At 38.4% G+C, this 16,158-nt stretch overlaps 2 protein-coding genes across 2 annotated transcripts; one reads left to right on the forward strand and one right to left on the reverse strand.

The window, feature by feature from the left end:
- Positions 1–1,050: 1,050 nt before the first annotated feature.
- Positions 1,051–6,606, forward strand: LOC306970781 (apoptosis-inducing factor 3-like; the record flags this gene model as incomplete). The annotated part of the gene is made up of 18 exons (XM_079566811.1): positions 1,051–1,069; positions 1,510–1,606; positions 2,820–2,929; positions 2,998–3,107; positions 3,429–3,473; positions 3,550–3,631; positions 4,312–4,424; positions 4,503–4,589; positions 4,734–4,825; positions 4,895–5,025; positions 5,267–5,382; positions 5,456–5,527; positions 5,604–5,667; positions 5,737–5,813; positions 5,902–6,019; positions 6,099–6,197; positions 6,310–6,385; positions 6,464–6,606. 18 exons carry the CDS (start codon positions 1,051–1,053, stop codon positions 6,600–6,602), a joined length of 1,647 nt encoding a protein of 548 aa, XP_079422937.1. The 3' UTR covers positions 6,603–6,606.
- A 1,855-nt stretch (positions 6,607–8,461) lies between these two features.
- Positions 8,462–10,571, reverse strand: liat1 (ligand of ATE1). Its single transcript, XM_079566481.1, has 2 exons — positions 10,283–10,571; positions 8,462–9,807 (listed from the first exon to the last, which is right to left on the reverse strand). The coding sequence occupies exons 1-2, from the start codon at positions 10,380–10,382 to the stop codon at positions 9,452–9,454; spliced, it is 456 nt and encodes a 151-aa protein (XP_079422607.1). The 5' UTR covers positions 10,383–10,571; the 3' UTR covers positions 8,462–9,451.
- Positions 10,572–16,158: the final 5,587 nt, after the last annotated feature.

A 16,158-nucleotide genomic window follows, 5' to 3' on the forward strand; every position in this document is an offset into this window, starting at 1 on the left:
AGTTTGTCATCCAAATAATTAGTTTGTAAAAGTACCGGAGTAAATGTTTTAGTATGTTTTGTTTTGAGGTACAAATAAAAGAACCCACGAAAGAGCAGATGCAAAGAAAAAAATCTTCAGATACAGTAAAAAGAATCTCAAAATGTACATATTCTGTAAATGTTTACGCAGAGCTTAAGTAGGAGGACTTATTCTACAAAATGATATTACGCAAGTAGGAGTAACAAGTGTGTGATAAAACTACTCTGAGAAGTACAATTATTTCACAAGTTTTACTAAGTAAAATGTACACGTATGAGTCAATAATAAATGAATATGATTTAGAAATAAATATATTTATTTTTAACAAAGGTGACAGCAGTGGGTCTGCAGTTGTTAGGGTCTACTTATTTCACAAAGATCTTATCAAAACTATAAATTGCAATTGTCAACGTGTAATGGTGTCCAGCTAGAATTTTTACTGAATGTATCGGATTTGTACTCCATAAAATAGCAATAAATAAAGAGGTCTGAAACCTTTCAGAACTTTCTGTATCTAAAATGATACAACTTAATGTAATCCAAACACCTCTGCAGGAACCACATTTTTTCTTTGCCGTAAAGTTAAAGTTACTTTTAGAAAAGTGAGAAAGTACTACTGTTGTTTTATTGTTTTCCCTGTTGGACGATCTTTTCCGTAACACATTTAAAGTTGACTATTTAAAATGAATTGGCTGTAGTTGTCACCTGGTCTTTGTGGAGTCCATTCAGAGGCGGCTGCTCAGTCAGCCTTTTCTCTCTCTCTGCTGTTTGTTCCACACAAAAGAACCAGCGCTTTACTTTCGACAATACTGAATGGGACCGGAGCACAGGGCATCACCGAAAATAATCACATAAATTGGCCCAAAAAAGGATACATTTCTTGCATCATATATGATTTTTTACCATCTTTTATAGAGATGGAGAACTTATTACGGACTCTGCTTTCCTGTTATAAATTGAATGTTTGTCTGTGTGACTTTTTGTGAGGAAAATCTTTTTCATTTGTGAAGCCGCTGCTGAACTACGAACATGTCTGGGACCGAGCCACGTGAGTAACGTACCACACACTTAAACAGGAGGGACACTGAAAGATGACAACATATGGAAGGAGTGTCCACATTTTTAACTTAGTTAACAGTATTTATACTTCAATATAATATTGCTCAAATAGAACGCTGTGATGAAAAAACTCTTTCAAAATTTACTCAAGTACTTGAATAAATGCAACTGATTACTATCCCCACTGAAATGACTATTTACCACTTGTAACTGTACTATACTTCATTTTTCTGTAATTTAACTTACTTGGTGATAGAGGGACAAACATCCCAAACTTATAAAAAGTGAGTTCTTTCTTGTAGGTCTACACTTACTCAGTGTAAACAATACTGAAAGCTGTAATAGTTCCTGGTCCAACAGTAGAAAACAACATTAGAATAGCTCTGTGTAATAAATATGATATATATGATAAATATGAATGTCCTTAAGCTTCCAGTAATGTGCCCTTTCTAGAGTCAGATCCAGAAGAGAACCAGGATGAGGTGACAGAGGCTGTGTGTCTGGAGTCTGACCTCAAGGAAGGACAGTAAGGATGTTATTTATTTGTTTTTTTGTTTATTTATTTATAGATTGTATATAGTGTTTTATGCTGCATATCTATGAAGTTGCCAGTAAGTAAGTACTTTTCATTTGCCTGTACATGGGGACTGGTAAATCTAAATGTCCCATAATGAATGATTGTGAAAACGCAGTGTAAGTCAGTGATTATTGGCACGGTGGTGCAGTGTTAAGTGCTTGTGCTTCAAAGCTAGAAGGTCCCGGGTTCGATTCCTGGCCGGAGGGTGCCTTTCTGTGTGGAGTTTGCATGTTCTCTCCGTGTCTGCCACTAAAAACATGTACAATAGGCCAGAAATAATGTAGTGAGTGAGTGGTGGTCGGTTGGTGATGGCACAGACTGGTAGCCTCGCTTTCGTCAGTCTTCCCCAGGGCAGCTGTGACTACAGTAGTAGCTTATCACCACCAAGTGTGGAGTGACTTAAAGACGACAGTGTACCGCTTTGAGAAATACAGGCATAATACTGTACATGTGAAAGCCATTATTATTATTATTATCATTATCGTTAATATTATTATTATTATCATTATTATTATTATTATTATTATTATTATCTGTATTATTATTATTAGTATTATCGTTGTTATTATTATTATTATTATTATTATTATCAATAATAATAAACAGCACCTGTAATTCAAGGCAGTGTTTTTGCTAACTAAACTTCAACAAAACTATTTCAAAAGTTATGTCTTTGTCTAAGGACGATGTACATGAGATATTAGGCTTATTAAGACAGGTTAGCTACACCAACTTAATAGCTAGTTTCTCTCTGTAGTTCCTGGTTGCAGAAAATGAATGAACAGTGCCTATTGAACAATACACTCACCATAACAATATTCTTTACTTCCCCCAACATTCAACCCCACTGACAATCACAGCCCGTCACAATCAGAAGGTATCACTATAGCACGGTTCACAATGTGCATGACATTATAGAAAGTACTTTACCATTCACTCAATTTAACGTTGCCTGAGTCCATTTCAGATTACCCACGATTTTGCTGCCACCTAAAGGCCACACTTCAATATTCACAATAATATACATAATGAATTGCTTAGGAACTAGAGATGAGAGCTACATTCTGCTGAAAAATGCAGACAAAAACATGGCTATCTAGGTTCACTTACTAAGAAAAGTGATTTTACTTCTTTGAGTCCTATAATTACCATTTTGCTTTAGGATGATGGAGGTGGAGGTTGGGGGCCACACAGTGCTGCTGACCCACACTGGGGGAAAATACTCTGCTCTAGAAAACCAATGCACCCACTACGGCGCACCCCTCAGCCAAGGTAAGAGAGACAATCAAATGTACTGACCGAGTGACGCGTTTTAAATGATGTGTTTTTGTTGAGCTCAGGGGTGATTTCTGGGACCAAAGTGCGCTGTCCGTGGCACGGTTCTTGCTTCAATACTCACACTGGAGACTTAGAGGAGTTTCCTGGGATCGACAGTCTGCCCTGCCACAAGGTACACTGTTTATTACACTTCAGTCAATCAGGAACTTAGGACCCAGTAACTTCAAATGGACTAAAAATATAGGTGGGAAAAATAAAGGTCAGTATAACACAGCGGATTGGCAGCGGGAGACTCAAACCCACACTTTTCCATCCAAATGTTTCAAGTGATACAATGTACACCATTACACCAATACAAAAGATGGTTATTATATCAATTGAATGGTCAAAAGTCCTCAAAAAATATGTGTCCTCAATTATACATATGAGACAGTTGACTTCAATGCATTGGTTTAGCTTAAAGTATAAAGGTGACTGTTGTCTGTTTTTTAAGGTCAAGATTCAAAACAACCAAGTGTATGTGTCCATAAATAAAAAGGTACAGGATATTTCATCACAATAGTGAGGTGACCATTAATTACTTTTTAATCAAGTTTGTTTAATTTATGCTCCAGAACGTCAGACAGGGGAAGAGGATAAAACCAATGGGAGTAGGAGACCCTGGAAACCCTCACACTGTTCTGCTCATAGGAGGAGGTAGGTGATTGTATTGGACTTAATACACAGTGGTTTAAAAAAGCGTGCCTTTTCACTCACAAGGGCCACAAGCTCAAATTAAAGGAAAATAACTGTATTGAACAAGCAAGATGACGCGAATAACATTGTGTTGCCGTTGGGCTTTCATCCTCGCTGACCTATAAGATAAAATGAATAAAATGTAGAGAAATAAGGATAGGATGGAGACCGGAAATGGCGTAGGTGAGGTGTGGTCCTGCTCCTGAACTTAAGATCACAAACTTATCTATCATTTAATTATTTCTATTTGATTATGCAGCAGTCTGAAGCTAAAATAATCTAAATGTGTTTTCTACGGGCAAAAAAACTACCCTGCAATAATACTGTACAATGTAATGCTTCCTCAATTAAAAACCTATACAATATATGCTGTTTGAATAAAAACTTACATTTACTTAACGAGAAAGTCCCACTGCGATTCAGATTCGTGGCCCATGATCCACATACATATACTGTACATATTACTCCCAAACGTTCTTAACTGTTTGTGTGTGGCACAGAAAGGTGGTTGATCTAAAAGCCAAAGTGTAGATTGTTTTTTTATTTTAAATTCATAACAATGATTCAAATGTTTCCTATATCAGACTTTATAACAACATGAATAGACAGGTATGAATTGTTTGCTATCTGAATGCACATAGGAGCAGCTTCTCTGAGCTGTGCAGAAACTCTGCGCCAAGAAAACTACAGCGGTCGGATCATCATGGTGTCTCGAGATTACCTCCTCCCGTACGACAAAACAAGACTGAGCAAGGTCTGGATTTGATATTTACACCAAGCTAAAAGTAGCTAAAGCTGTGTTTAAAGAACTATATCATACTTTCATTTTCAGGTTATGAATGTGCACAGTGAAAGTATTTTATTGAGAGGAATGGAATTTTATCAGCATTATGACATCGAAGTGTGGCTCAAGAAAGAGGTGAGCATTGCAGCCTTGTTTTTTCTTTTAAGCCTGAAAGACTGCTTTGTTGCCATCCTCACAACAAGAGTCCGGACACGCACACCCCTGAGTCATGGACTTGCCCGTTGTCTAAACTTTTTTTGTGTGTGTTTTGTGGTACAGGCAATTTCACTGGACACAGATGCAAAGACAGTAACATTTGACGATGGGACGATCCAGAGCTACAACCAACTGCTCATCTCCACCGGCTGCAGGTGCACACACTGCAGCCATGACGTTAATAATGTACGATAACACATGAGTGATAAACATGCTTGTTGCAGAGCCAAGACGCTTGACGTCCCAGGGATGAACCTGAAGAATGTGCTGATGCTGGAGACGCCAGAAAACGCTCGTCAAATCCATGCGACCTGTGAGGGGACCAGAGTCGCCCTCGTGGGAACTTCTTTTGTTGGTACTGGTTGTGTCCATTTGAACCCACGCATCTCTTACACGGGGAAAAAAATAAGTAATATGCAACATATCGGTTACTACTGACCCTTTACATATCCCACATACAGGCCATAAAAACCTCCTAAAAGTGCCATGTTTGGCCCCCGCCTAGGCCTAATTCTAATTTGCTATGACAATGGTTCTTAATTGACATCACTGTGGATCATTTTTAGCCTATGATTCTGTGTTTGTGTTCCTTTCAGGGATGGAGGTGGCATCATACATGTTGAACAAAGCCTCCAGCATCACAGTGATCGGCAGCAGCGACGCGCCGTACCAAAACACGCTCGGAAAAGAGATCGGGAGAATTACCCTCATGGTGAGAAGCTACGGCGCATGTTTTAATGGTATACATGTGGACAGAGAGCTAAAGTTATTGAGTATTTCTGCAGATGCTGGAGGATAAAGGTGTGAAGTTTCATATGAATCAATTTGTGGCAGAGATCAGAGAGGCCAATGGGAAAGTAAAGCATTATTTGTACTTTTGTGTATTGATCTTGCAGTTGTAGGCGCCTGAAATGATTTTCTGTGCCTTTTAAGGTGAAGGAAATTGTGTTAAAAAGTGGGGAGGTGATTCCTGTTGATGTTGTGATTGTTGGTATTGGTGAGTAAAATAACATTTTGTTTTAAATAACAATTTTATTTACTGCGCTGATGTTTGTCGTCTTTGTAGGCGTAAACCCAAACTCAGAGTTACTTCGAGGAACTCAAATTAAAATGGACCACAAGAAATTTGTAGTAGTCGATAAGGTCTGTGTTTATTGTACCATACAACAATTATACACAACATCTATTTCGTATTGAGATAATGTGAATTTCCTTTGATGGTGTATTTCAGTTTATGAAGACCAATGTGGCAGATGTGTTTTGTGGAGGCGATGTCTGCACCTTCCCCCTGACTATGGCCAAAAACCAGCAGGTCAACATTGGCCACTGGCAGATGGCACAAGCACATGGTAAAAATGTGAAGGGTTTCACTCAGAGGTATTTGCATACACTGTTTTACTGTGTATGGTGTGATTTCTTTTTGCTCAGGGAAGACAGCTGCTCTGAACATGTTAGGGAGACAGAGTGAACTCAACTCTGTCCCTTTCTATTGGACCGTCCTGTTGGGCAAAACTATGCGATACGCAGGTGAGCATAGTACGCATAGAAGTAGAAGTAGTTCCTTCAGATTTCAGAGGATATAACATCGTACAATAGATTTGTCTGTGTCGTGCTTTAAAAGTGTGCCTGTGGTCTGCAGGCTTTGGTGAGGGCTACACTGAAGTCCTCTTAAAAGGAAAAGTTGAAGATAGGAAGTTTCTAGGACTGTACATCAAGTAAGCACTGGTTTGGGTCAGTCCACCAGTCACAAACATACATTTTGTTGTTTTTTGTTAATTGCCTGTGTTTTGCAGAGATGAGGAGGTGATAGCTGCGGTGAGCTTTAACTTTGATCCACCAGTGTCTGCTGTGGCCGAGAGGCTGCTGACTGGACGAGTTCTCACCAAACAAGAAGTACAGTATGTGAAACTATTTACAGAATCAAACCAGTGACCGAAGTACATACAAATGTCTAACTTAAACACGTTGTCCGTGCAGATCAGATGACTTAAGCTGGATGAATTTACCATAAGGTCATTCAACACTGACTTTTTGCCACCTAAAAGTCTTTCATTTATGTTTTTGTTCATTTTCGGGCAGAGCTGCACTGTCCATATCGATGAACGAAGACTGTAGGTTTGTGGAAGAGTCTAAAACAACAGATACCTCACGGATACACTATCTCCTGTATCACATTTTATAGACTATAGGAAATTTCATGTTTTGGATTTTTGTGGTTTCAAAACAGATGTCAGTACAAATGCTATGTAAATTGGGGCATATGAATAACAAACTATCTGGTTCTGTTTTTCATCTTTGTTCGGAAATAAAATTTTGCACTGATCTGCGAGCATTTCAGATCCCGAAAAGAACTACAGAAAGATTGGGTACATTATCAGTGTTTAGTTTATACTTATTTTGCTGTTTTACATTGTGGGCAATCAATAATAGTTTGTCAAATAGAGCCATAATTGGGGTGAAATCAATATGATAAAAGAGAATGATAAAAGTTGCTGGTGTCTGAAATCCAGAAAATGAGTTTCGGTAGAAAAACTGCAGCTCTTTGAGTGAATCCTGCTGAAATAAGCAACTACGTCAACACGGACAACAGAATCCCAAACAGCCCACAATGACAGTGTGACAAAAGCAACACAAAAGAACTGCTGTCTTGTTCTAGTGTCCATATACATTACATGTAGTATCAAGTCTTGCATGTCAGGGCAGGCCTTGTTTTAACATGTGTGGGGTCTCATTTTGAAGAAGCTGGTAAGAGTGATGAAGAAAGATGAAATGTACTTCTTTCACTTGTGTCCTGTTCGAGTTTATGTTGCTACATAAAATCATCTCAGGCAAAAACTATCTCTCATTGTTTCTGTGTGTATGGGTAGTACTGCCATCCACTGGCCATCAGCTGTAACAGAAGTGTGTATTTTTCACTACAGCTCTATGAATAAGAAACCTCTTAACCATGATGGTGTTCGTTAATGCTCCTACTGTTGGTCTATATTAGATGATAACTTTGAAAAATGACAACCTAGGAAACATAAAATAGGAAAAGGCAGGCATATGAAACCGATTAATAATTATCAATAGTACAGTGTTTCCTAACCAGGGATTTGGGGACCCGGTACTGAAGCAGGGATTATTTAAAGGGAGTGTGAATCTGTACCAGTTTTGAATATCATTTTCAAAGGAACTTAACAGTAATTTCATTAGTCATTAGAAGTTTTAGTTTTCACAACCTACGTTCGGGTACTCCAAGTTTAAATGAACCCAAGAGAACGCAGTGTAAAGAGGATGGGAACCAGTGATCCATAAGAACAAATATTGTGAGTGTGAACCCCTGATTTACTAGGGGGTAGGGCTGCAACTAACGATTATTTTGGTAATCGATTCATCTACCGATTATTTTTACGATTAATCGATTAATCGTTTGGCTGTGAAAAGGTGCATGAAAATTTTTATTTTTTTATTTTTTTTTCATCACATAGAGCTACAGTGACGCTGCTTGAGGACATGTGGATGGAGTAAACTTAAAGTAAATGTTTGTGGGGGGCTCTTTGTGCTAATTCTGCTTTCTGATTGGACGAGACAAAGTACAAAACACTGCAGATCCTAACTTTAAAAACAAAGTAGGTTTTCATCCAAAATACATAGTTTTCATGTCTTTTTTGCTCTATTTTAGTCTGTGTTTACTAGAATACGATTAATCGATTACTGAAATAGCTGACAACTATTTTAGTAATCGATTAGTTGTCCATTAATCGATTAGTCGTTTCAGCCCTACTAGGGGGTTGCAATATGATTTTTAATAGAACTTTGCCAACAATGGATGATAATGTCCTGGATTTGTTAGTGGTTTGTCGTCACCCTTTTGATCAGTGATTGAATCCACAGAACTCTCAATTTAATTTGTTTATTTATGTAAACTCCACTTTTTTTTCTTCTTTATTGAGTTGTGGCTTATCATGATAGGTTACAGTTGGTTCCTGAAGCGACACCAGGTGGGAGCCACTTTATATCAGCAGCACAGTGTATCATAATGAAAAATGACTGCACTCTTTAATTCAAGTCATAAAAATATAACTTTATTATGAAGGGCAACAAAAAAAAAGAGCAACACTTGTTACAGTAGTCCAGTAATTCAAAGTCTTGAGTTTCACAATTTGGACAGTAACACGTCTCCTCATCTCAATCCATCTTTCTCCTCTGTTCCTCTGTTCGACCCGAGCCCTGAGGGTCAGTGGTATTAACGGGCTCCGGTTTCAGCCCACAACCACCAACTTTGTATCTTTCTGGGAGCGCTACATAATTTACAAGCTCTGCACGAAGTGGGCAAATCCTCTATTAAGATTTTAACAAGTCCTTTGAGCAGACGGTTACAATGGAAATGCATTAGGTACAGACCCGCATGGGATTGTTTAGAAATATTCTGTGTAAATGTAGACTTAAATATGGCCACTTTTTGTTTGGAATAACCCAAAGTGTGTTTAAGTTAATATGACAAGTCTTGCTTTTCTAAAATGTCTATTTTGTTAACATACACAATACAATTACACTATGAATGAAACAAATGTCGACTGGATGTGACTGGGTTTGATCACGAATGAATTACTTGATATTTTAATTTCACTAAAACAGATAAGGCTATTACAGTAAAACCACTGCTATGAATAAAGAAAAGTACAAGCCTTGGTTTCAATGACAAATAAGCCATTTTGAACTCTGCAAAAGAACCTGTCCACTGTAAATGTTCAATTTGGATTTGTGACTCACGCATTAGCATCATATTTTGCTGATTCCTACTTGTTTTCCTGTTCGATCTCCTTCAGCTGTGTCTCTCGGTGTCTGAAGTAGCGCAGTCTCCTGTTGGCCCGGTACCGCTCTAGACGCAGTTCTTCCTCCAGGGGGTCGGTCAGTGCCCCTTCCCAGCGCACACTCTCCCGAGCCTGGGCACTCAGCTGGGACAGGAAGCTCTGCACCGGAGACTCCCCAGACTTACACACCAGGCTGAGCAGGGACACTGAGGACTTCTTGGACTTACGGCTGCCCTTCTCCGAGTCTTGTTTGGGGGATGATTTGACTTTGGGCAGAAGGGGTCGAGATGGGCCCATTGTGGGAAACACTGGTGGGGCAGAGGCCGTTGTGTGCAGTTGATCTGTGCAAAGAGAGTGAGTGTGAACATGTGGACAAAGCCACAAACAAAAGCGGGGTTTAGATTACTAATAACCTTCGACAGGTCAGGTAATGGCTGTGTCCCATAGTGAGAGGATTTTAAGTCACTGAAGCCACCAATTCAGAAGCAAATACGTGCCTTATTTCACAAATATAAGAAAGTGCTTTAAAATTGTGTGCGGGTTTGTCTTTTGCATTTAAAAGTAAGTCTTGACTGAGCAGCCAGAAGGAAAATAAGGTAAAGTAACTAAAACAGCAGAAGTGTAGTAGTTGTAGTAGTTGTGGTGGTAATAATAGTAGCCTATAACATCTTGGAGGATAACATCTGTTGCAAGATGTTATCCTCCAAGATGTTTTAGGCTACTGTTGCAAGAGTTGCAGCAGAGACATCTGATATTGACAGTGCTTTATATTTAAACTTTAGGGTACAGTAAACAAGTATTTCATCCAGACTTTACCTGCATCCTTTGGTGAGGTACTATCAGCTTTCTTCTTCTTCTTCTTTTTCTTCTTCTTTTGTGGTTGTGGCGAGGATTTTGAGATTTTATCATCTGGCATTCTCGAACGAACACTCACTAGGCTAAACGTAGCGATTCATGCAAAAAAAAAGAAGAAAAGCAGGCTAAAACACCTTGGACAAAAACAGCGCGACTGTTAACCATTCGAGGCAACTTTTACGCACAAAGAAACCCGAGCTGGCAGAAAGGCTGGACAGCTACAGTCGATTCTGTTTGACAAAGGTGTAAGCAAAGTTACCAAAAACACACAAGTGTGTTGTGCGCTTGCTCCGGACAAGCACAATCACGTATTAGCGCTGCGTTGCTTGGTGACGCGTCTCCAAGACAACAGCGCGTAAAAAGAAGAAATGAGAGGTTTACGCGCGAATGTATCCAAACCAAATTCGTTTTATTTGTTTGTTTGTTTGCTTGTTTGTTTGTGTAGAGTTTTTTCCAGTGCACTGAGGGCCACAAAGAAAAAAAAGGGGAAAAAAAGAAAAAAGGAGGGACCACTGATAATTTTGCGTTACCACCATAGTCCCATGCGGGCGCGCTAATGCTCTTTGTTTTCTGACCACATACAGGTGCTCGCCATATAATCAGAATATTATGAAGAAGTGCATTCACTTCTGTAATTCAACTTAAACTGTGAAACTAATATATTATAGACTCATTACATGCACAGTGAGTTATGTATAGCTTTTATTTGTTGTGATTTTGATTATTATGGCTCAGCTTGTAAAAATTAAAAATCTCATAAAATTATAATATTTTGAAAATGGACTGTAAGCCATAATCATCAAAGTTATAGCAAACAAAGGCTTGACATATGTTACTTTGCATGTCATGAGTCTATATCATATATTAGTTTCACATTTTAAGTTGAATTACAGAAATAAATGAACTTGTTCAGCACCTGTAGCCTATGTGTAGAACAGGTTCAACTCTGTTCCTTTGTAAATAAGACCAACACACATTACAGAAAAGGTAGCTACAAAATAACAGTTTTTCTTTCTTTCTTTTTTTTTTCTTTTTGTGAGAGCGATTTAGAGATAATTTAACAAGACCAACAACCCAGGCGGCCACCTTGGCCGTCATCTGTCGGAGGGGGCGTCGAATTGCACTTTAATTTTTGAACCCCATGAGGTCGATGCTCCCGCCATCTAAATCACCAATTTTCTGACATAATTTTGGAACAGAAAGTGCTAGAGACTTGCGGTCTTTTGTGTTGGAAACTAGTTCCTTCCTCTTCCTGCTGCGCAGCTCCCTCCGCTCCACAACAGTCTTTCACCATCTTCTGGGAAGAGCTTAGCAGTTAATCTGTTTTATTCTCCAGTGAACGTCCATTAGCCAGAACAATAGCAGGCATGTGTGGCTTAGCTTTGAGTCTTGCCCGGATACCTCCTTGTTTGTCCCTTTTTTGTTTCTTGTAGCTCCTCTTGTGACGCCTCCACTGTGCTGCGGGTGTGGGGGACTCTTGGTTCCTCTTCAGTGTTTCAGAAGAAGAAATTTGTAGGCCTCAAATATCTTAGTGCTCTAGCTCATAAGATAGTTGTACCAAGAGAGAGGTACAGCTACAGCTACAGAGAAAAGTTATTAAGTCAACAATTGTGTTGGGCTTGTAAAGATTATGCTCATAACCTCATCTTTAATTTAGGCTAAATCTTAGCCTATTGGTGAAAATATAGCTATCTCCTGTCGTAATATGAAGACAGATCGGGAGTGTTCAAACATATATGTAATTTATTGTAACCTATTTATTTATTTGGTCGGAAAAGAGCATGTTAATGAACACACATGAGGCATGCATGTAAAAACACCACACAGATTATGGGCTTTCACTCACTCTGGCCCTTTATGTTTTTAGTGTGTTTTACACTAATCTCTTGTATCTAGAGGGAATTTTTAGTTTGCAATTTGTGTTTTTCACACCCGAAGGAAATAGCATGATTCTCTATAACCACATTGTAGACCTTCAATGAGTGGAAAGCAGCACAGAAATGTCAGAAATGTAAAGGCTTTATTGTGGCTCTAACAAACACTTTTAGACACTTGTTGGTATCCTGCTTTGGGGAAATACGTAAGTGCACTTCCTGTTACTTTGCTGAGACTGAAGTGTTTGTCTTAGGTCTAAACCTCTCCATGTGTTCATACCTCACCTCTGACACAGTCTCTCTCTGAACATGGTATTTCCCGGGGAGTTTCCATCCTATTCCTGTCCCAAAGAATCCAAGCTCCCCACGCTTCAAACATGCAAGCACCACAGGGGATGGGCTGTGTGCTTATACACAAACATGTGTGTCCAAACATGCATGTTTGGACACAGAGCTGGATATTGTAAATTTGTTTACATTTTTTTAGTAATCAACAGCATCTGTTATTGCAACCACTACACAAGACGTATTGCTCTTAAAGGCACACTGCGTAACCTTTTGGATCACACTGTTAGTTGAAACGCTCACAGATTTCAATTTATTTGGTGAAATGTTTCGCGCTGTGGCTTTAACTATAACTGCATTTTGCTTTATTGAACTTGTATACATTTCAGAACACCACTTAACTCTGTCTACTTGAGACGAAGTACTAAATTTCTTTACTTACAAAACATCCAGTTACAGGTGTCAAAAATGTACTAAAGTAAAAGTATCAGATTAAAAGTCTAAAAGTAAACGTATGTCACATATATTGCTGTAGAGATTTAAATTTTTACCTCTATGGATAATTCCTGGACGACTAAGAGCCTACACAAACATTTTAAAATTAGTTTTAAAAGAAAAGGTAAAATGTATTCATTAAAAATTTAACTTAAAATTTAGTTACCTAGCACAGTACTTTGTGACTTTCCAACATGTTTGCAACTAAATCTATCCAACCTGGAATTAAATTCATGACTGGTGATGGCAAGTACTTTTTCTGATGTTTCAGAAACTGTACACATTTCTTTAAGGCCTATTTGAGATTAGTTTTGGTTATTTTCCATGTCTTCCTCAGACCACAAGCATGCTGTGGGATTACAAACAACAAGATTTTATTAGCACTAATCAAGTTTTACACTCATTGCAAACTTTTGAGTCATGGTTTATTTGGAGAGTGCCTCGCATACTAAAAATACTTAGAGAACTAGTCTGCCAGTAAATACACAGGAAGAAACAAATCTGACTCACAGTAATCAAACATGTGTCAAAAGACAAACGACGTTGCACCTCATAAACAAAAAAGGTCCAACATTTCACATACATTCAAGAGTAGCTTCATAACACGGATTGTTTTTCAGACAACTCAAATATTCAGCCTTTGCTTGCAAAATATTCTATGGTTGTAGAATAATCTCTGTTTCAAAAACGTGTTCGGCTCACAATCCATGTCTGTGTGAGCTCTCGGTCAACACAGGAGTTCATCCTAGAAGAAGGTTCCAGAGTCATCTTCTCTGCAGATGGAGTGTATGTTTCACCTCTTGAGAGATGAAACGTCCTTCAACCCTTGAGTACAGATAATGATTCAAGAACCTTCGTCTAGGACTTGCAATGCACGGAAACCCCAACTGATGTTTGCTTTTCCACTGACAGGACATTATGAGCGTCATTGCTAAGTAGCTCCTACTCAGCTGAGCATAAACAAACAGTTCAACTGGTTCAGAAAGACAAGTCAGGCAGGTTTTTGGACCAATTTATCACTGTTGACAAACTAGATACTTACTTGAAGGGAGCTAAAAAAAAATCTAATGTTTTAAATACTGTTAAATTTCAGAAAGCATAACTAGCATTTCTTATCATACATTTCTTATACAGTACAGCAGTTTTAATAGCTTGTGTTTGTTTACCTGTTGTGCCATCAAGGTGTTACTTGTTATGCAGTTTGATTGGAATGTACCTTTAGCAGAATCATAACCTACATGCACATAGTGACTATCAGTCCTTCACCTGAGTGCACACTGCATAGAAATGACTCATTTCATGACTCAGTTTGTTTGTTTTTCCTTTCCCTGATTCCCTGACTGTGAACAGCCTATATCTGTGTTTTTAAAGTCACACTGCGGAGCATTCCTGGGTCTTTGTTGCTCGACTCGCTATGTCACAAGAGTCATTTAACTGATGCAAAAGTCTGATACATAAACACAAACAATCATGCTCCAAGTGATCAACACAGACAATGCTACTTTCCCGTTGATTATAGAAAAGATTTGGAAGAGAGCCCAATGTTTAGATTTCAGGATCAAATGTTACAAATTTAACATTATGGACAAAGTTTGCCATGTTCGTTGTGAGCAGCTGTGTCTATAGTTTTATTTACAGTTGCCAAAACAGTGCAAAAGCAAACATCTAGACAGCTATGAAGCTACTTGTTTAGCTGCAGTGTCACCACTAGACTGCTATCTTACACAAAAGAGTATCCAATTACCTAATAATACTGTGAATGATTACTCCTGTAATTTACATTATAAAGTTGGTTTATTATAATGGTATGTGTCGCTAATGGTAATCAAAAGCCTAAAACCATGCTGGTCCTGCTGCTGCAGAATTATGGGTCAGGTCTGAGGAGAAACTTCGGCCTATAGTGCTTTTAGGGATGCTTTTTCACACATGCAAACTTAAAGGGGCTAGATGAAATTTGGTCACTTTCATACTCACTTCTGCCACCTCTGGTCTTGTACGTAACTGCAGGTTCTATATTAAGCTCGTGCATGACGGCACTTCCGACCCGAATTAACACCTTTTGGAGTGACAGTGCAGGATTTTAGAGGCAGTTGTGGAGAATAGGTCTGACCTCAATCTACAAATTAGGATATTGTTGCAGCAAGTACAGGGAGGAATATACATAATTTTAACATTTTTAAACTCTGCATAGTCCTTTTAAAGAAAAAGCTCTTTTGCTCTGCTTCCGGGTCCAACTGAACTTTAGCCATTATTCACTATAATGGGTTTAAGCTGATTGTAATCTGCTATATAGTCGACTACAAGGCTCTTTTTAAAACACATGACCGCAAAGAAATATTACAATATTACTATTCTGACATTAATTATCTTTTTTTTTTTCATACACAATTCCATACACTTATTTTGAATATCAAAAATGTAGATTTGAAAAATCTACATTTTGCTTTTATCTGTTGCTATTTCAGCATGAGATTCAGATAGAGTTGCATTTTTTTGCCGTCTTTGTCTATGGAACTCAACCCAACAGTTCAAGAAGTAGTTTCTTATTATGCATGATGTCACACTTAACAAACGTAACTTTACTCATATCCACGTCACTTCCTGTCAGTAGCTCATAGGTCATATTTTCAAAAGCATTAAAACCTGCCATGTGCACTTTAAGTGGTTATTGCTTGGACGTGGCTTACATGATGCTTACACCCCATTTTAAGACTATTTATTTCCTTTAACATTTCCATAATCTCGTCAGATTCAGGCTGATAATGATTTATTTCCTGTAAGTCACCACTGAAAGGACATCAGTCTGAATCAGCAGACTCTCAATGAAATGACAGTTTGCCTTTTCGGAAGCTGATTATCGTCTCCATGGAAACTGTCTTTTTGGCAGGGTCACAGCGGCCCTCTGAGTACAGTACTACAATTACAACAACTACAGGCCTGCTATATACAGTTGATTTTATTGGTAAACATTTGGTTAGTTCTAAAATCTAAATTAATTGTTTAGGAGGATTTATTATTTTTGTTGTGCGATTTAACTCGATGTCACCAACAAAACAATAATGGAAATGTAATAATTCATTTAGAGTTCCATTGCATATCATCAACGCCATCTTATCAAAATGTATCTTTTTTAAAAGGGCCTGATGTATGCTGGTCATTTGTCCTCTGAGGCTGGATTTTTCC

Source organism: Gobius niger (genome assembly GCF_951799975.1).
Source record: "Gobius niger genome assembly, chromosome: 11".
NCBI lineage: Eukaryota > Metazoa > Chordata > Actinopteri > Gobiiformes > Gobiidae > Gobius > Gobius niger.